This window comes from Candoia aspera, chromosome 3, assembly GCF_035149785.1.
Source record: "Candoia aspera isolate rCanAsp1 chromosome 3, rCanAsp1.hap2, whole genome shotgun sequence".
NCBI lineage: Eukaryota > Metazoa > Chordata > Lepidosauria > Squamata > Boidae > Candoia > Candoia aspera.
This window is the reverse complement of record NC_086155.1, coordinates 110367528-110388280: the sequence shown is the minus strand read 5'-3', so window position 1 is coordinate 110388280 and position 20753 is coordinate 110367528. Positions and strand designations below refer to the sequence as shown.

The 20753-nt window shown below is 38.8% G+C and overlaps 1 protein-coding gene and 1 long non-coding RNA gene across 5 annotated transcripts in view; both read right to left on the bottom strand.

The window, feature by feature from the left end:
* Nucleotides 1–3004: 3004 nt before the first annotated feature.
* Nucleotides 3005–5637, bottom strand: LOC134494929 (uncharacterized). Its single transcript, XR_010067730.1, has 3 exons — nt 5287–5637; nt 4693–4972; nt 3005–3276 (listed from the first exon to the last, which is right to left on the bottom strand). It is a non-coding gene; the product is annotated as an uncharacterized LOC134494929 (long non-coding RNA).
* A 3262-nt stretch (nt 5638–8899) lies between these two features.
* SUCO (SUN domain containing ossification factor) overlaps nt 8900–20753 on the bottom strand; it is a 62677-nt gene continuing 50823 nt past the window's right edge. For 3 of the 4 annotated variants that reach the window (XM_063298570.1, XM_063298572.1, XM_063298571.1), the window contains 7 exons: nt 17340–18476; nt 15944–16031; nt 15674–15778; nt 13806–13960; nt 12123–12214; nt 10803–10858; nt 8900–10721 (listed from right to left, as the gene is read on the bottom strand). In XM_063298570.1, coding sequence (XP_063154640.1) covers nt 10275–10721; nt 10803–10858; nt 12123–12214; nt 13806–13960; nt 15674–15778; nt 15944–16031; nt 17340–18476 — 2080 coding nt within the window. In that variant the 3' untranslated portion in view covers nt 8900–10274. Of the gene's footprint in view, nt 10722–10802; nt 10859–12122; nt 12215–13805; nt 13961–15673; nt 15779–15943; nt 16032–17339; nt 18477–20753 lie in introns of those variants that run through there. The other variant, XR_010067605.1, reaches the window with a different exon arrangement.

The window sequence follows — 20753 nt, the reverse complement described above, 5'->3', positions numbered from 1 at the left end:
TTCACAATCCCTGGAAAAGACACATTTTCCCATTCAGATTCAGATTCAGATTCACTGTACAGCCCCAGAGGATGCTGCACTGATCCCAAGACATGCTTAATTGTGTAAAGGGGTGGGTGGGATTCATGTGCTGGGGGAATACCACAAATGACTTCACTGACTGACAGGGCTGCAACTAGGGGGGGCAACTGGGGCATGTGCCCTGGGCGCCGCGCTGTGGGGGGCGCCAAAATGAGCGCTGTGGGGGCGCCAAAATGGGTGCAGAATCCATGTTTGCCCCAGGTGACACAGACCCTAGTTGCAGCCCTGTTGACTGAGGCAGCTAGTCCCCAGGGGTCTCCCTTCAGCCCCTGATAGAACCAGTCATGCATGGGGTTCAGCTCACTCTTCTCAGTCAGTTGTGTTGCTCAAACTCCTAAACTCACTCCATGAACTTAATTTGCAAGAAAAATTATGAAGAGTTGCTAACAATGGAAGTCTTCCCATTTCTAAGGGCTGCAGCACAGAACTCACCTCCCAAACACTGACTACTGCAACAACAAAACCAGATGTAATTTTGCCTTCTGGCCAAAGGTGAAGCTCTAAAGATGTAATGAAGATTGTCCAGCCCTCTCCTGGAGTCCCAGTACAAGAACTCATTTGAGCACTTACTGGAGAATTTCCCAGATGGTGATTTTAGACCCATAAGGAGATCAGACTGGGGAAATGGTAACTGGGCTAAGTATGTTGTGAAAACAGGGCCACACTTCTTAAATCTGGAATTCAGTCCTTGTTAGCTGCAGAGACTGTTGGGCTATATTTGGAGGTATATTTCTGATCAGTTTCTGATTAAAAATCTCGAATGTATTGGGAAGGAATAATGATGACTTGAGAAACAGAAGGCAGAGTCTCCCTAAGGTGAGTAAGGCTACAACAAGGAGACATAAAACAACCGGCAGTGGGAGAGCCTTTTGGATAGCTTTGTGCTAGTTTCTCTTCCAGCCCATCTCCTAATCAAAATAACCTTGGTTTAATCATAATCCTCTCAAGTCTCTGATGTTAATGAAAGTCAGGTTCCTTAATCTAAAGGTACATGTTACCTTTGACTTTCTCCTGAAAGTGTGTGATAAACCTGCATGTATTTCTCAAACCTGGTTGGATGAAGGGTTATATAAGAACCTCTTTTAGACACAGTCATCAGATTATCAAATGGAGATAATTACCTTTCATTACCTGAAAATAGAAAAAGTAGTCTTAGTTTACTTGGATTAATCTTCCTTTTTTCCCCCTGCCATTTTCAAGGGCCTGGAATGCCTTGAACTCAGAGGAACTCAAAAAAGGATTGTGGTTATGCAGTTGTATTACTCAGTTTGCTATCTCAATAGTTTTCTTTCCAAAATTGATTGAGTTAGCATTGGGAGATGTTAAGGATCCTGGAGAATTTTCACGCTGAGATTGTCTGACACAGTTCAGAATTTCATGGCCTACGTGAGTAGTATGGCTCTGTCTCAAAGTTATAATTAGGTCTTCTCGTGGGTAGGGTCTGGTCTCCTGTAATGAAATAGAGGGAAAAACTTTGGGGATGCTGAAGATTGGGAAACCTCTATTGTCATAGATCATTAGACAATTTAGGAATGGTAGAGGAGAACAAGCTCCAGCATAATTAGACAAGGCAGAAATATTTTGAGTATTGAAATCTGCTGCACTGGACAGAGAGTACCTTCTGAACTCAAAGCTCACTGGTAGCAGAAGCACTTTTTACTAATTTTTATTGATGATTCAGTTCTGACCCTATCAAAGGAAAACAGACCCAGCCTTAATTACTTGCAAACTGAATTAATTAAAACACTGCTGTATTTGAAGCTGCCATTCAGCTAGTACAGGCTGCAGTTGCTGGTCTTCTTTGGGGAGCTGGCTAAGACGATCATCTTACGCCAATTCTGTAGCAGTTGCATTGGCTTCTTGGTGTGATTCTGAGCCCAAGTCAAAGTGATGTTTATTCACTAAGGATAGAGGCAGTTGATATCTTTAAGAGAACTGAAAGCAGTAAAGGAAAAAAAGAACCTTCCCTTGCATGCAAAGTATTTCTAACCACCCAGAGTCCCTCCTTGTGGGGGGAGATGGGCGGTGATAAAAATTTGATAAATAAATAAATGAAATAAATTTATTTCATCTCTGAGCAAGGGGTCTTTTGAAAGAGTGTTAAACATCTGTTTTATCAGAATCAAAGCAAAGGCAGGTGAAGAATGTTCTCACTGATGCTCTCTGAAAAAATCCGCCTCTTAAACTTCAGAGTCAGAAAAATATCTTCACTGAGACCAAATTTACATGGACAGAAATTATGCCTCCTGCTGAGCAAAAATTATCTCGGTACAGAAGCAGTCAGCTTTTTCTACCCACGGCAGTTTGTGGTCTGCCCTGTGTGCTTCAAGAGTTCCATGAAAAGTGGAACAATCTGACCATTTACAATGTACTAAGTTATTCCATACCATTAGTTCTCTTGACATCAGACTTCCAGTGTGGTTACTTAGAACTGAACTAAAAAATAGCCACACCAAAGCTTGCAAACAGAAGGAAAAGGGAGTCTTTGGGGCATAAAGGTCAAAAGTTCACCATCTCTTTATGGAAAAGTTACTTTGATCTTGAAATAAAAAGGCTCACCATCAAACTGTCTTTTGGTGAAGGAAATGTCTTTTAATATAAACATGAACATTCAGTGCATAAAAAGGAGGAACTCATTAAAGATTTCAACAGTAATCAACATTTCTAGAGGGGAATTAGGGCAACACTGCAATAAAAAGAAGAGCAGCTTATCTCACACAGTGCAGTGTATTTGATTAAGCAGATATTCTCTCTGGCTTTAATAGAGATACTGCCTTTCGCTAATGCCATAACGTCAGTCTGTGGGCCTGACGCTCTTGCTCAGAAAATCTTGAAATAAATCAAGCTTATAATAGAAAAGTAACTGTCTTGTGTTGTTGCCTTTACAGATAGCCATTTTTCAATAATAATTGAAAGATAGCTTCACATGGCATCAACAGTGTGGCTCAACTGACTTGCCTGCAATTATGATTTAAGGATATTATCTTGCATGGAGGGAGTCATTTATTCTGCCAAAAAACTAGATGGAAAATGTGTATGTGTGCACTCAAGCCTATCTCCAGCCAAAGACTCCATTACCTTAGGAATCCTTGTGAAGAGGAGAAGGACCTTCATTGCCCTCCAAACCAGTTTTCAGCAGAGTCCTGTCTTCTACTATCTCCAAGCCTACAGAACAACTTGCTTTTGTCAATTCTCCTATGAACATAGAGTCTATTTACTCCATAGACAGTAATTTGGAGAAAAATACAAGGAAAGAGTGGAAATATAAATTTTGTTATTAACTGCCTTAGGCAGATTTGGCACACTTTTGCTTTGTATTTTGTACCTGGCTTACAAAGTAATTAGCAAAAATCTGAGAAATTACTGAAAAACCACAAACTTCAACCTATCCTTTTCTGATCATTATGTGCATGGGGAAGATGTCATTCACTTTGTGCAAGACTCTGTGTTTGCCCTCATTTTTCTTTTTTAGGGTAAAGCCTCTATTGAGTCAAGCTCAGCTCTTAGTGTTTAAGCAACAGGTTCATGTTTTTCTAACTTGGCAAGAATATGGAAGTGATTTACCACTGCTTTCTTTTGGGATGTGGTTTTGACTTCCCAACTAGCCTATGGCTCTGGGATTTCCTGGTGCTCTCATCCATGTACTAACTAGGTCTGACATTGCTTGGCTTTTCAATATCATCCAAGATCAGTTAGGTGCCACCACAAACTAGCCATCTGTTTAATATGTGTGAAGAAAACAGAATTGTTTATCTGCCAGCCAGTCCTTACTCCCCGCAGTGCTTCAGGCATTTAGACTCACCAATTTGTTTATGTAGAGCGTGGCATGAATGAGTCAGTACAGCAGCCTCTGACCTTATCTCATGCGTTGTTTCCTTCCCTCTTCCCAAAATACACACATTTTAAAAAATAGTTGCAGCAGTGGTTTCCTCAGAAAAAACAGTCATGCTACTGAGACCATCTAACATACAGTACAAATATGTCTTTTATAAAGGTTTTACTTAGAATAATTATTGTTTACTGATACTATTGTATCTCAAACTTGAAATCATCATCTGTGCATGGTCTATGGGTTACATAAATAGAGAACAATGTGTCTTTGGGAATCCTTTACTTTTGTAAAATTAAAGATGGCTTCTTAGGTAACATGATGACTACATTGGACTCATTTATTTGTTAACAAAATCAGTTTTAAAACTTAATTACATGGAAATCCTGCTTCTAAGTGGAGGGTGGTGACATTGAGTTGAAAAAGGGCTTGCATAGCCCAATGACCCTATGAACTATCCTGTTGCGAGTGTTCAGTGGCAGAACACTCATATGGGCACATTATAGAAGAAGGGTCAGAATAAATACAATGCGTTGGAGAAGGAGGTGGCAGCCCATACCAATATTTTGCCAGGAAGGCCAAATGGCCATTCACAACCAGGATAATGTCAAGATGAAACACCCAGATCAGAAGGTATCCAATTGGAATACTGGGGAAGAACAGAGGGCAAGTATGAATAGCACTGGTGCTTATGATATGGCTGAATTATATCTGAAAGAAAATCTAGCTGCTGATATTGCCAGAAGCAAAGGAAAAGTTTAATGCTGCAAACATACACGTACTATTGTTAAGTGGAATGTCAGAACCATCAATTGGATGTTGTCAGAGAAAAATGCTGAAACTGAATGTTATTTTAGGAATCAGCAAACTGAAATGCACTGGAGCAGGTCACGTCACATTAGAGGAGCATCAGATCTTTCATTGTGGCCATGAAAATCATAAAGGAAATGTAGTAGGCATCCTGGTTAACAAAAGAGTGCCAAAGTCTGTGCTTGCTTACAATTAAAAATGACATAATGATCTCAATTCAAGTCCAGTACACATTCCAAGTCTATATTCCAACTATAGTAAAGGTAAAGGTTTCCCTTGACATTAAGTCCAGTCGTGTCCGACTCTAGGGGGTGGTGCTCATCTCCGTTTCAAAGCCGAAGAGCCGGCGTTTGTCCGTAGACACTTCCGTGGTCATGTGGCCAGCATGACTACATGGAACGCCGTTACCTGCCCGTCGAAGTGATACCTATTAATCTACTCACATTTGCATGTTTTCGAACTGCTAGGTTGGCAGGAGCTGGGACTAGCAACGGGAGCTCACCCCGTCATGCGGATTCGAACCGCCGACCTTCCGATTGGCAAACTCAGCAGCTCAGTGGTTTAACCCGCAGATTAAGAAAAAAATAGAAGTTGAATGACTTGCAATAACATGTCAACACAACACCAGAAAGACCTCATACTACTTTTAGGAGACTGAAATGCTAGAGTTGGAAGTGAAATAGTATTTCAAACAAAGGAAAAATGTGGTCTTGGCGTATGAAATGAAGCAGGAAACAGAGTAATAGGGTCCTGCCAAGAAGATCCAAATACTGTACTTTCAAAATCCAAGAAGGAAATTACAACCTAAAGACAACTGTATATAGAACATCACTGGATGAACAACACTGAAATCAAATTAAGAAGCTCTGTTTAATCAGGAAAAACAAGATATGGCGCTGACCATGAGCCACTTCTTGCAACTTAAAGAAAACAAATAAAATATTCAAACAACATGAATGATTTCAGCAATAGCCCATATGATTATGTGGTGAAGACAAGGAATAGATTTAATTGACTAGATCTGATAAATAGAGCTCTTGAAGAACTGTGGGCTGAAATTCCTGACATTATTAAAGATGAAGCCAAAAAAAGAAAAAGATGCAAAAAGTAAAAGAAGGCAATCTGTCTGTTTCCTACAATGTGGAAAATAACTGAAGAAAGGCAGAAAGCAAAAAACAACAGAGAGGAAAGTTTGCTCAGCTAAATACTGACTTCCAGGTAAGAGCAAGAAGAAACAGGGATTTATAACTAAATAACCAGGGCAAATAAACTGAGGATTACAATTGAATAGGAAGGACAAGAGATTTAAGAAAATGACAGAAATCAAGAGAAACCGTTATGCAAGCTGGACATAAAGACAAAGATTCACTGGAGAAAAGTTTTAATGAAGAGGGAAACATATGGAACTTTTTTTAAACAAACAAACCCAAATCAATAATGCATATGAAGGTTTGATCAACTAGAGCCAGACTTCTAGAAAATAAAGTTAAATGGACCTTAGAAAATATTGCCAGCAACAAAGCTGCAGCAGTTGATAAATACCAGCTGAACGGTTTAAAACCATTTAAGATGATGCGCCTGAAGTATAACAAAGTGTGTATAAGCTTGTATGGGAGACAGCAGTGGTCAAGGGACTGGAAAAGATCAATTTAGAATCCAATACAGTGCCCCAAAATGCACTGCTAAAGATTACTCAAATTATCAGTTGTGTATCTTATATATTAGTAAGATAATGCTCAAGAGTTTGTAATCCAGACTTCAGCAAGATGTAGAAGCTACATTCAGAAGAGGACAAGGCATCCAAGACCATATTATTAACACCTGATGCATAATGAAAAAGGCAAGGGAGTTTCAAACAGATACTCATTTTTGCCTGCCTGCCTGCCTGCCTGCCTTCCTGTTTTCTATCCCTCCTTTATTATTTTTATAAATAACTCAAGGTGGTGAACATACCTAATACTCCTTCCTCCTCCTATTTTCCCGACAACCACCACCCTGTGAGGTGGGTTGGGCTGAGAGAGAGACTGGCCCAAAGTCTCCCAGTCAGCTTTCATGCCTAAGGCAGTTGCCTTAACCACTAGACCAGACTGGCCATGGTTTTCCAAGTTGTAACATATGGTATAAAAGCTGGACCATCAGAGAGGCTGAAAGAAGAAAAATGTATATCTTTGAATGATGTTGCTAGAGAAAATTGCTGAGAACACCATGGGCTGTATAAGGAAAAAAATAATTCAGTACTAAATGATATACAGCAAACCTAGATTGCTCACCAAAAACTAAAGCTTAAATATTTTGGACATATAAGGTAAAGGCAAAGGCAAAGGCCACTGGAGAAGATCCTCAGACCTGGAGAAATCAAAGGCAATAGAAAAGGAGTCTGACAGAAGAGATGGTGGCTAGATGCTGTCAGTGAAGACACAAGTGGAAGCTCACAAGTACTCAGAGAAGTAGTTACTGATAATCCTGGCAAGATGTCCATCAGGTCATGAAGAATCAGGTGCCTCTGAAGGAGTAACTTCTTTTTTCTAAGGCACATTGCTCACTGGTACAATTTTATAAATAGGCTAGAGGAAACCACAATGACAATATCCAGCAGTTACCCTAAGCCATGTTTGCTTAACAATGGCTTATTGAATAGGTAAAAATAGTCTGGTTTTGCACAGTAAGCCAAAAACCATAATTTATAATTCGGTTATTTATAAAGTTTTTGTTTTTATCCCAATGTTTTTCCAAGTTCAAGGGAACATAGATCATGGTCCAGTTATGCTCTTCTCATCTTTCTTACCAGTTGAACAACTGGCTCAAGTATGAGCTTTACAAATACTCCAAAGATTCTAATGGTCAAAGACAGACTCTATTTGCTGGAATCATTTTGAGGTAAACCATTCTGTTCTCTGGTACTTCTGGGGCTCCACCTGGAGAGACCAAAGCTCACATTGGGCTTATTTGCACTGCCTAGTTGCCTCTTTGTCAGAATAGGACAGCAACCATTTTTTTGAGGGCAGAGATGAACATCAGCCTTCATAGGGGAGATGGGCGGTGACAGAAATTTGAAAAATAGATTCCCTTTCTCCCATTGCAAATTTGACCATTAGGCAAACTTTCTGTGGCAGTTTGAAAGTAGGCTTTTCCTTGCATGCTACCTTGTGTACTCCTGTTTCAGCTGGAGCATTTGACTTCCTGACAGGCCAAACCCAGGCCACAAAGAAGGAATGCCCACTCAGCTGAGGCCATCATTGCCACAGTCCAAGAGCTTCAAAGACCTTGTCTATGTTAACAGTATTAAGATAGCTAAGAATTTTGTCTTGTAAAATAAAAGGTTGCTAGTTCATATTTTAGCAGAAACATGTTTTTAATGACTGTTTTCTTTCCTTCGGCTAGCTAGCTGAGTTTTTAAAGTCCATTTCATCGTATCTCCAGTCACTTGAGTAAAGGTTACATGCTAGGTAAAACTCTTAGCTACTGTGCTATTTTAGTGCTGGTGATAACGGAAGGTATAGCAGAGTGCAAAATGGCTGGCAAGTAAGGAAAGTTGGTTGTTGTGCCTGCATTTTGATGGTTTAGCTTTGCATGAATACTACTTGCTCCTGAACTAGCATACCAAATAGGCCATCCTAGATACTTGTAAAGCCTCATAAATTCCCATAGTATAACAATGTGATAACGAAGAGTATTCAGTAATAGAACACATGTGTATGTGAACAAAGGTCTCACATTCAATCCCTTCCCCCAGAAAATCCAGAAAAAGTTGCCTGCCTGAGACCTCTGAAGAACCACTGCCAGTCAGTATTGATAATCGTGAACTAGGAACTTCAGTGACCTGATTCAAGATCTTACTTTGCTGTATATCTTTTCTACACTCCCTAACATTAGACATTATTTAATATCTTTGTAAATGATTCATTGTGAATAGAGCTACCACAATTTTGCTTTACCATATATAAGGATATCATTATATGCATAGCACTTCATCTCCCTATTTGGCAAAGACTATCTTGTTCTATGAGAGATACAGCACTGTAATAGCAGTAGACAGAAGGGGTGGGATAAAGATGCAGCAGCACTGAAAGGGGCAATGGAAGCATGATTGCAACCATGCAAAGAACAACTGGAAATACTAACCAAACCCAGGATTACCCAGTGAGAAAGCCTAGCCCCAGAGAAAAACACATAAACACATTTTAAATACAAGTGTTCAGATTTATTTTGAAATTCACAGTTTCTACTGGCACCATAAATCTCTTGTTTATTACATGTCCTAGTGCCACAATTTTGTATGATTCACACAAACACTCTAACCCTTCTGACTCTAATTTTGGTTTGGGCCCATTTCTCAATTCATGTTCTTTTAAAAAGTCCATCTCATTAGCTGTGCAGACTAAGTATATCACTGTAAAAAGTACCCAAACTAACACGAAAGCTGCAAAACAAAAACTTTTAAATAAGTCACATTACATATGAAATTTAGAAAAGGCATTAGCTCTTTTAAGAAAAGAAAACAAGGAGGCACTACTGAAAGTGCTCAATAAGTTAACTTATACAACATAATCTTGAAACTCCCCCCAAAGACCTTCCCTATCATTCACTCTGATGAACTCACATTTCAGCTATACAATCAAAAAATTAAGTCATATGAAAAAGCACATACACATTCATACACACACTTGTTATCAAATACAAAAAATGGACATATTTTTGGAACAGAATACAGATTGTGTCAAGCATTAAATTCACTATTGTGTTTCTATTGACAGCTGATTTTATCCAGAATGGAGGCAACTGGTTCTTCTCTCAATTTCTTAGAATAGGAAGACAATTAAAGAAAACTAAAAGACCACCATGCTGATTATTCCTGTTAACTTAGTTTGAAAGTGAGCTTCACATCTTCCAGAGGTGTGGTTCCATCAAGGAGTAATATTGTTATTACCTACAGAGAAAGAAAGACTATCTAACAATATTTTCATGGTATCCAAGCCACATAATTTATCCTCACTAGAGGCCTAAATATAGTTCTATGGCACTGTAGTGTTATATTCCAAATGACATAACTTTGAAAATCAATGTTTCCCCTTCAGGGATATTACAAATATACAAAAGGCACATAAATATGGAAAGGTGCAAGAAACAGAACCATAGCAAAATGGGATTGTTAAGGTTTAACTGTGTTCAGTTTAAACTGGGTTCAAGACCTTAGTTTCTGTAAGGATGAAAAACACTGTATAAAATTAGTCTCCAATGTCCCAGTCTACATCCACCCCCAAGTTACTGAATAGCCTTCCACAATCAGCTGCCCCCTGGATACTTTGGAATTCTTATAATCCCTAGCCAGCAAGTACTAGGCATGCTGGCAGGGGATAATGGGAATTGTGTAGAACACTGATTGGGGAAAATTGATATGATATAAAAAAGCAGCTCTGAAAAATTGTTGACACAATGCTACTTGTAATAACCATCAAAATATCTAAATGCTCCCCAATACTCTCTTTTACCCTATCACCCAAATACAACAGAATTTGTCATACAAAAACTTCTGCTATGAAGAGTTCAATAAAATTTAAAGGTGTCCAGAAACGGTTGTGACACCAAATGTTCCCACAGTTAAATCTTTGTTTCCTTTGATGATATCGTGCAGGCTTGGCAACGACCCCGTCTTAGTCTGTATTAAAGTTTTTATTAGTTTCTCCTGTTCTGGGGCTTTAGATCTTCTTCGTTTAAGAGTTCTCTTCTCAGTTTTTGTCTTTTGGATTTGCCCATTGCACAAACCTGTACATGCTGAAATGCCACAGAAATAGGACTCTTCAGACTGTGATGAGGTTTCCGAGCTTCCTTCTGATGGGGGGCCTTTGTACAAAGAGTGATATACATCACCAATATTAGAGAAGTCTCTCTGATTTGTAAAAGTCTTCTTGCTTTTTATTTCTCCATTAGCTACCTGATGTATTGGCTCAGCTACTGGCTTGACTGTTTCAATTTTCTCATTTTTATATTTGCAACGCTTCTTCTAAAAAGAAAAATAGCATTGATAAGTGAGAGCCTTTTAACTCATCTATTGGTCTTAGGACAAGTTTATATAACAACGTACCTTTTTTTCTGGGGAAAACTTCAATGGTTCTACAATATAGAAGTCATCAGGGTCTACTAAAAGGAAAAAAAATAGAATATACAAATAGTACTCTAGTACTATATATATATATATAAAAATTTTTATTAAGACAAAGTAACATTAAAAGTCAATAAAGCTAGAAAAAATGATATATCATCAATGTAAGTGACGAATTTACAGCTGGTTCTGAGCTTGTTCTTTGAGTAGATTTTATGGTATTAAGGACATGTTATACATACCTAAGCTATGCTGGTTGTTAGTTATGGTTAAATCTCTAGCCAAATAAATGCCTAGCAGCTAATTAAGACAATTTCAGGTTAGCATGTCCTTCCACAATTAGAAATCCCTGCATCTTGTATTCTGCCTCATGTGTCATCATCGTCAGTTCCCAAATGGCCAGGAATTGAGGGGAAAAAACAACCTTCTTTTTGAGCACTGTATTTCACTTGAGAAAATTTATAGCCTATGAATTCCTCCATGAAATGGCCCATGTGTTGAGTAAGCTGTTACTTATCAAACATCATCAAGATGGGGATTAAGAAAGCAATCATATATAACTTCTGTGAATTAGACTTCTTTTAGAATTTGTGTCCTGACACATCACTGGGGACCTTGTCCCTTCCTTTATGGAAAATGGTGGAGAGAGATGGTCTATGGGATGGAACTTGAGCAGAAGGTAGGGGCACTTTCTGATCTGGGCACAGGAGGTGGCAGCACAGTGGCAAGATTGTCATTAGGCAGAGTTCTGTTGGTTGGCTCTTCAACCTTGAGAGCTATGTACAAGCTACCTCTAATGTTTCAACTTCGTTGAAATCTTTGGCCTTCCACAAGTACCATGCTACAGGACCATACAAGACTTTGTGGTGCCATGGGAAGCAAATCTTTATTATAGTTGGTAATGATCTACCAGTATATATGAGTTTATAAAAGAAATTAAAATAAAAGTCAAACAGCAACTGCATTCTCTAACTTCTAAAGCAAAATCTGTTTATTCTCAAGTCTGAAAATATACTATTGGGGCAACAGTCAAAATCCTCCTGATAGATCAGTCTCTGGTGAAGAGGGACTGCTAAAGATAGCAGCACTTGCTGGACTTGGGTCTGCTCTATTATACAGCAACCCAAATAATGCTAACACACACAAAAATCTGACTACCTAATAGAAGATTTTAATTGCATTAACATTAGTATTTCTGCGCCAAATATAGTGTGTCTTATGAAGACTGTTCTGCACTTGAATACAGTACAGGTTTTACCAGCAATCTGTAGAAACAAGTAGTTAAAATATAGCTATCCTTACCTTCTTTGCTGTTTAACTGAAAAGACTGAGACCTAGTGAGTGGAAAGGAGGTTCGTCTTTTCACATTCATATCATCATAGGAGGAAATACACCTGCAGGAGAAAAACATAGTGCCTTACTTCCAAAGGTACATTAAATAGTTTTCCCTGCCCAAGTTCTAAAACCAAGACTTCTACTCTAGAAGAGTTCTCAGACACCTATTGCTTCTATTTTTCCAGTTTCCTGTACTACAAGAGCTTAGTGCAAAAGCATTACATTTCTGGGCATCAGTTTTATGCTGCCAGGGAAGTTTACATACATGTTGAAGTCTACAAATCCCCAAGGGGTATACAATGTATAGTCCTTCAGGTACTGCTGAGCTGTACGTATCTCCCGGGATCCTTCTATATCAGGGTTTCTCAACCAGGGTTCCGTTGGGAGATAACGATTTAAAAAATTATTTCAAATTCAGGCAACTTCACATTAAAGAGGTAAATTTACATTTATATTTAGTTTAAGAACACTGTTAACACATATATACAGGCCTACCCATGAAATGAATATAATAATTTTGTAACTTCTGGCCTATATTTGAGCCTGAATGTGCAGGGGTTCCCCGAGACCTGAAAAATATTTCAAGGGCTCCTCCAGGGTCAAAAGGTTGAGAAAGGCTGGTCTATATACTGGTCTATATACTAGTTTATATAGTATTATTTTATATAATAATTATATTGTAGATCCTTCTACTATACTTGTTGGGAGTTGTGGTTCCCCAACATTTAGGGTAGCATTGTGCACTCGTAAGAAAAATGTAGTTGCACATTTATTTATCAAATTTGGGATAGTTATCAAACCTATCTTGTTGCTTAGGCAAGACAAATTTCCAAAGTGACATTATTTCATAGCCATTAAATAGGAACATCCTTTCTAAATACAGGATAACTTTTTAGCCAAATTTATTCTGATGGATAAATGTGATAATATCCTATTTCAAATCTCTTCAGATTAACAAACATAAATTTGGAGGCATTTGTATAAAGTGTGTAAAGTGGAAGTGCGCTCAGAAACTTTGATAACTGATCCAAATTTGTTAGTACAAAGGGTAAGAAACTTTATAACCATTGTGTACTCTACATTCTACTTATTTTATGGAACTCAAGAAGTAAAGCATGATGTGTATTGTGAACTTAGAGCAAAATGAGAAATCAGAACCAAACATTGAGCAAATTCTTGAACTGCTTACGTATCTGACTGAATGGGCTTTTAAATGGAAAGAGTCATCAGTTCTTGCCTTTGCAGGGGACAGGCAACTTTCTGGAGGCTATTTTGGTAATTAGGCTCCATAGGAGAGTGGTAATAACATTCTGCAATTGGGTGTTGCTAACTCTCTTTTTTGTGTTTGCTGTTTCAAGTATGCTAAATGGAGTTAAATACTGAAATAGCTTATTTCCCACTAGAAAGATGGGGAACTGCTGATGTTCAGCTACTTTTGATGACCTATCTGCAAGTTAGCCTGAGTGGCAAGATTCTTTGAAAAGCCATTTGATAAATTTCACACTCAATACACCTTTTATTCTACATATTTATATAGTAAAAAGCATTATATAAATTTACTCATAAGTATGTCTTTGTAGTTGATTTTAGTTTTCCTGCTTCATCTACACTAATAAGTAACTACACAAACAAACCTGAAAAATAAGTTACCTTTTGGGACTAGGATAGTGATTACTTTTGAGAACTTTTGAGAAGTAATCATTATTCAATTCTGGCTTGTTTTTGCAACGTTGCAGAAAAAACATAAAAACTAGGATGGCACAGAATATCAAAGAAATCACAAGGTAACTCTGGTGATCTGAAACCTAAAAAAGAAATTGTATAGATTGTATAATCATGGTTAAATATAGAACCAACCATATATATGTAACTGAGCATCTATATGATATTAAACTTTACCTATAGCTAATTAAGTAATGGGATCCCTGCAGATGCAACTGTCCCCCAATACTTTCCAAATATATCCTCAACTCATCCTTTTTCTATTTGTGATTTAATTTAATTTTGTTTTGGTGTTTAATTTCTTTCCCAGGCAGCCAGGAATGTTTCAGAGTTCTGGCCTCTAGCCACTTTTATTTCCCAGATACATTGTCTGGAGCATCAAAAGAAGGTAGTTCTTCTCTGGAAATGTTCCCGTGTAGCCAGAAGAGGAAGTGGGGAGATTTGAGATGGAATAGGGGAGGCTGCACAGCAATCCGGTATACAGGAAGAGTTTGGAGCTAGGGAGGGAAGGGCTGCAGAGAATATCAGGAAAGATTAGAAAAGGCAATGGAGCAACCTAGGTTGTTGGGGGGGAGGTATGTGTGTTTTAAATATGCATGTGGGTGATTCTGACTGAAACAGAGACAGAGGGACCAAGCTGTTAACTTTTAAGTGCCAAGAAGTGAGTTTGTATTTTAGGGCTCAACTTTCCTTCCCTGACACATTTTCAGGATCTTGGACAAGTAATTTTCTCTTAGCCTCTTTGTAAAATGGGTGTTTTCGACCTGATCACACTCACCTACAGCAGCCATGTTATGAATAAGTACTGCTCACCCATGATACGTGGTGAAAACTTTAAGCATGCCGCTTGTGCCAAAAGATCTTCCTTTCTGCTTGAAATAGAATAATCTAGCAGCCAACTAAGTGGCAAAACTTATTTTGGGCTATGATAATTAATGACTGTACAGACTGTGGAAAATGGATGAGACGAAGAGATGAAAATGTCTCATTCTATAGAATACTGTATAGTTATAGCTCTCTATCCTGTTGCTACTTACAGCAGTTCTTCCAGGACACAGTTGCTCATCCTGCTCCACGGATCCAAGCTTTTTCCTGTTTTAGCCCCCAAATGTATCCCTTTAAGTTCAACAGAGTGACAGCTACGATGGACAGCATTCAATAGCATGACCTTACTGATTAAGAATGAAGTAAATTCAACTGCGTATGGAATCTCCCTCATGCAAGCCTATCCTATGATACAGATTTCTACAATTCTCTTAAAAACTACCGTAAAAGGCAAGGAGAATTGATGTTTGCTTGTATGCAGTCATCATAGTACAGCCTTATGTCGCTAATGGGAACAGCTCTATTTGTACCATAACTGAACCTAATTATGTCAGCCTACAGATAACTACATTAGGAAGCATGTCATAAATTTGTTACTGGTTATCTTTTCATTCTTTCTGTTATGATAAAGAGCTTATGATAACATAGAAAACCTATTAAAATATTTTCAAGTATTTTGTTCAAACTGGTTGGTAATCTTCAAATGACTAACAATTGTAGGCATCTGTTTCACATGAAACAGTCAAATTTTAGTTATGGACTCTACAATGCATTTCAGCTTAGAAAACGTGTCAGCACAGAATCTGTAATGACTGAACTCTAATTCAAATCTATCCTCTATGAAACGAGCCTATTACTAGCATTTCATATTTAAAAAGACATAGTGCTCAATATATAAATATTGATACCTATGAGCAATAGGAATTCTAAATTTAGAAAACATTTTTCTTTCATATTATTCAGATGTTTACCTCTCTTTTTAGTTCAGCTACTGTTGATGACAGATTGGAAACAACAAATGTCATGTTTGTTAGTTGAGCCTGTAGAAGCTGGATGGCCTCTGTCTGTTTCAAATCCTAGATAAATAGGGAAAAAAAACACTATTTCCCTTTTCCTTAGTCTTGAAAGGTATTTACTATACAGAAATGCAATATTGCTGAATTGGATAATGTAAAATAAACTTGTTTCTTGAATTTCAAACCCATTAAGTTACAGATAATAAAAAATAGGTTTGCACAAACCTGCTGTTCTGCTATGCATGAAGTATTCTGAAGCTTTATTATTGTTTTATTAAAAGCCTTCTGCATTTCTTCCATTTGCTTTCGATACCTACAAAATAAGAGAGAATCTTAGTACCCATTCCTCATCTCTTCCCAATTTCTTTTTCTCATCGCTGTATCTGCACAATTAGAAAAGGAAAAAAAAACTGCTCAACTGAAGAGAACATCTAGCCTTCTTTAAATCCCTTGAAAGGAAAGCAACGTTGTAGTTTAAATCATTTTTGGGACTCTACCCAAAGGTGGTTTGCACAATGATTTTACAATTATACATAAAAGAAATTATGCCCATTAGAATAAGATTAAGCTCCATGATTTCTCAGACTGTTATGTACATTTAGCATGAATTATTCTTAAGCATGTAGGCATTTAGAAAATTAAACTGATTTTTTAATACTAATTTCCTCAAGTATCCTATCATGGACATTCCTTGTTTTCGTATTCAAAACTTTAGAGAATCATTTCTCTATGCATTAATAATTACAGGTAGTCCTTGCTTAATGCCCATTCATTCAGTGACCGTTCAATGGCGCTGAACAAAGGCGTCCTCAAATTCCAGCCATTGCAGCACCCCTGCATGAACAAAATTTGGGTGCTTGGCAACCAGCTCGCACTTACAGCTGGATGCAGCATCCCACAGTCATGTGATCGTCATTTGCAACCTTCCCTGCTGGCTTTCAACAAGCAAAGTCAATGGGGAAGGTGACAGGGAAGGTAGCAAGTCACTTGGGTAAGTCTCCTCCCCCTCCCTGGCCTTTCTGTGCTTGCATGCACTGCACCCTCCTTCCCCCTTCACTTGCACACACGTACGCTCTCCTTCCCCCTTTGCTCACACCCACCGCACCCTCCTTCCCCCTTCGCTTGCACACACACATGCACCATGCCCTTCCCCCATTGTTCGCACATGCCGTTCTTCCCTTCGCTCACACACATGCATGCACTATGCCCTCCTTCCCTCACATGCACTGCACCCTCCCTTTGTTCGCACACACGCATGCACTGCACGCTTTCCCCCTTCATTCCCACACACTGCACCCTTTCTCCCCGCCTTTCTTACACTTGTGCTGTTCCACAGCACCCCCTTCAACTCATGTGCAGCCTGTGCCAGGCCTCCCAGGTCTCCCCCGCCCCCTGTGGCACCCCTGCTCTCCTTACCCTTTGCTTCCCCCTTAATGACCTCTGTGTCTTGATTGCTGTCACTAAGCAATACAGTCATGTGACTTTGTGCTTTACAACCACATCGCTTAGCGATGGCAATCCTGTTCCCAACTGCTATTATAACATGAGGACAATCTTATGAAGTATATATTTCATGAGACTTTAAAAAATCAGAATATAAGAATTCCATTGTTATTCATACCTCTGACTTAGTTCTTCCAAGTAGCGACTGCTGAGAGACATATTTACTTCCAGGGCTTTAATGCGATTATTGAGTCTCATAAAGACAGACTCTTTTTGATTTGACCCATGAACAAGATTTCCATTTGCATAGCCTAAGTCTGTAGAATTCTGTAGTTCAGCATAAAAGTCTGTGGCAGTTCTTGGCAACCCACCAGGAACAGAAATTGCAAGAAATGTTTCCTCGACAGTCTGCTCATCATCATTTATTTCCAAAGATGGTGATTCCACAAGTGATACCTCTTGCTTTTCTGTTTCCGAAGAACTAACTTTTGTTTCCACACCATAGCTTTCTATGGCTACTATGCATTCAGACTGTGGAACAATTTCTGTTGGCGTTGAAGTAGTTTCGGTAGAGGTTTTTTCTTCTGTGTTCATCACCCTGAATTCAGTTACAATACTGGATGTAGAAAGTTTCTCTGTAACAGATACCACAATTCTATCTTCTTCAGCAAAAATTTCCTCTTGGGAAAGAATCTCTGGACTTTCAGATACAGTTTCGTATTTTGTAGGCTCAGAGGACACCTCTATTGTAGATGGTGATCTGGTTCCTGTTGTAGCATCTAAGAGGATGGATTGCGACACAGTCTGTGGATGACTGGGCTCCAGTTCAAAAGTGACTTCAGTCTGATTAACCATAGCCTCATTTAACACGCTGCTTAGAACACCTACTGCAGTTTCAGACAGGTCTGCAATTAAGGCATCTGGTTTCTCTGAAGAATGCTCATGTACCAAAGTATGCAACAATTTGGTTGGAACTAGCTGTATCTGTGAAACAGTAACAGAATCATGTTTTTCCAAACTGGTATCAGTTCTACTGTGGGGGTGATGGAGAACTGCTGCTGCTGAACACCACTTGAATATGTACTCTGAAAAACTAGAAATACAACAGGCTGTGATCAGATCAAAACAATAGATCTGTGTTTCATGCTCAAACCATGGTATTTCCTCTTCTTGTTCATCACTTGGCAGCAGGGTCACTGTTGACTGACTGACTTCTTCTTCATATTCATGGACAAGCTGAACAATTGGTCTCTCCCCTGGTATTTCCGAGACTAACATCTCCTTTTCAGTCTGTGGTGTTTCTGGAGAAATAAGTCTGCAAACACAAGTTGAAAATTAGTAGAATAAACATGCACTTCAGTACATCCATTAAGAAGGTTGCAAAGGTTGTTGCAGAATTAATATTCTTTCACATGTTCATGAATTTGTTTGATAAGTTTCTAAGCATAGTTCCTTTCATATCTGAACCATTGTACACTGTGTGCACAATTATTAGGCAAGTGAGTATTTTGACCATATCATCATTTTTATGCATATTTTCCACCTCCAAGCTGTATAAACCTGAATGCTTATTGAATATAAGCATATCAGGTAATGTGTATTTGTGTAATGAGGGAGGGTGTGGCCTAAGGAGATCAACACCCTATATCAAGGTGTACATAATTATTAGGCAGCTTCTTTTCCTCAGGCAAAATGGGCCAAAAAAGAGATTTAACTGACTCTGAAAAGTCAAAAATTGTAAAAAGTCTTTCAGAGGGCTGCAGCACTCTTGAAATTGCTAAGATATTGGGGCGTGACCACAGAACCATCAAACATTTTGTTGCAAATAGTCAACAGGGTCGCAAGAAACATGTTGAGAAAAAAAGATTAAAAAATTAACTGCCAAAGATTTGAGAAGAATCAAATGTGAAGCTACCAGGAACCCATTATCCTCCAGTGCTGTCATATTCCAGAACTGCAACCTACCTGGAGTGCCCAGAAGTACAAGGTGTTCAGTGCTCAGAGACATGGCCAAGGTAAAGAAGGCTGAAACTCAACCACCACTGAACAAGACGCGTACGTTGAAACGGCAAGATTGGGCCAAGAAATATCTGAAGACAGATTTTTCAAAGGTTTTATGGACTGATGAGATGAGAGTGACTCTTGACGGACCAGATGGATGGGCCCGTGGCTGGATCAGTAATGGGCACAGAGCTCCACTTTGACTCAGACGCCAGCAAGGTGGAGGTGGGGTACTGGTATGGGCTGGTATTATTAAAGATGAGCTAGTTGGACCTTTTCGGGTTGAAGATGGACTCAAAATCAACTCCCAAACCTACTGCCAGTTTTTAGAAGACACTTTCTTCAAGCAATGGTACAGGAAAAAGTCTGCATCTTTCAAGAAGACCATGATGTTTATGCAGGACAATGCTCCATCGCATGCATCGAAGTACTCCACTACGTGGCTAGCCAGTAAAGGCCTCAAAGATGAAAGAATAATGACATGGCCCCCTTCCTCACCTGACCTAAACCCTATTGAGAACTTGTGGGCCTTTCTCAAATGTGAGATTTACAGTAAAGGAAAATAGTACACCTCTCTGAACAGTGTCTGGGAGGCTGTGGTTGCTGCTGCACAAAAAGTTGATCGTCAACAGATCAAGAAACTGACAGACTCCATGAATGGAAGGCTTATGACTGTTATTGCAAAGAAGGGTGGCTATATTGGTCACTGATTTTTTGTTTGAAATGTCAGAAATGTTTATTTGTAAATTTTGAGTTGTTTATTATTCTCACTTTAACAGATGAAAATAAATGAGTGAGACGGGGGAATTTTCGTTTTTCATTTAGTTGCATAATAATTCTGCACACTAATAGTTGCCCAATAATTGTGCACACATAGATATGCTCCTAAGAAAGCCAAAACCTCACTTTTACTTTCTTAAATATTCAGGTTTGACGTTTATTAACATCTTGGATTGACAGAGAGCACTGTAAAGGTAAAGGTAAAGGTTTCCCTTGACGTAAAGTCCAGTCGTGTCCGACTCTAGGGGGCGGCGCTCATCTCCGTTTCTAAGCCTTAGAGCCGGCATTGTCATAGACACTTCCGGGTTATGTGGCCAGCATGACGACTCGGAATGCCGTTACCTTCCCGCCGAAGCGGTACCTATTGATCTACTCACATTTGCATGTTTTCGAACTGCTAGGTGAGCAGGAGCTGGGACGAGCAACGGGAGCTCACCCCGCTGCGCGGTTTTGAACCGCCGACCTTCCGATCGGCAGCTCAGCGGTTTAACTCACAGCGCCACCGCGTAGTTGTTCAATAATGAAATTCATCCTCAAAAATACAACTTGCCTAATAATTGTGCACACAGTGTATGTACAAGTTAGAATGATACTACTAGAATATATTTCATAATTCTGTTTTTCATTTTTACTTGTGGAAGGAATGTCTCAGAGGAAAAAAACAGAAAAACTAATTTTTACCTCTAGATTTCTCATTTTTCTGGCTTTCATATTTCATATTTCAAAGATGAAAAGAGATTGGATAAGCAGAGTCTAAGTTTAATGTTCCTTTATAGTTTTAATTTTTTTCTAAACTACCAAAAGACATTGA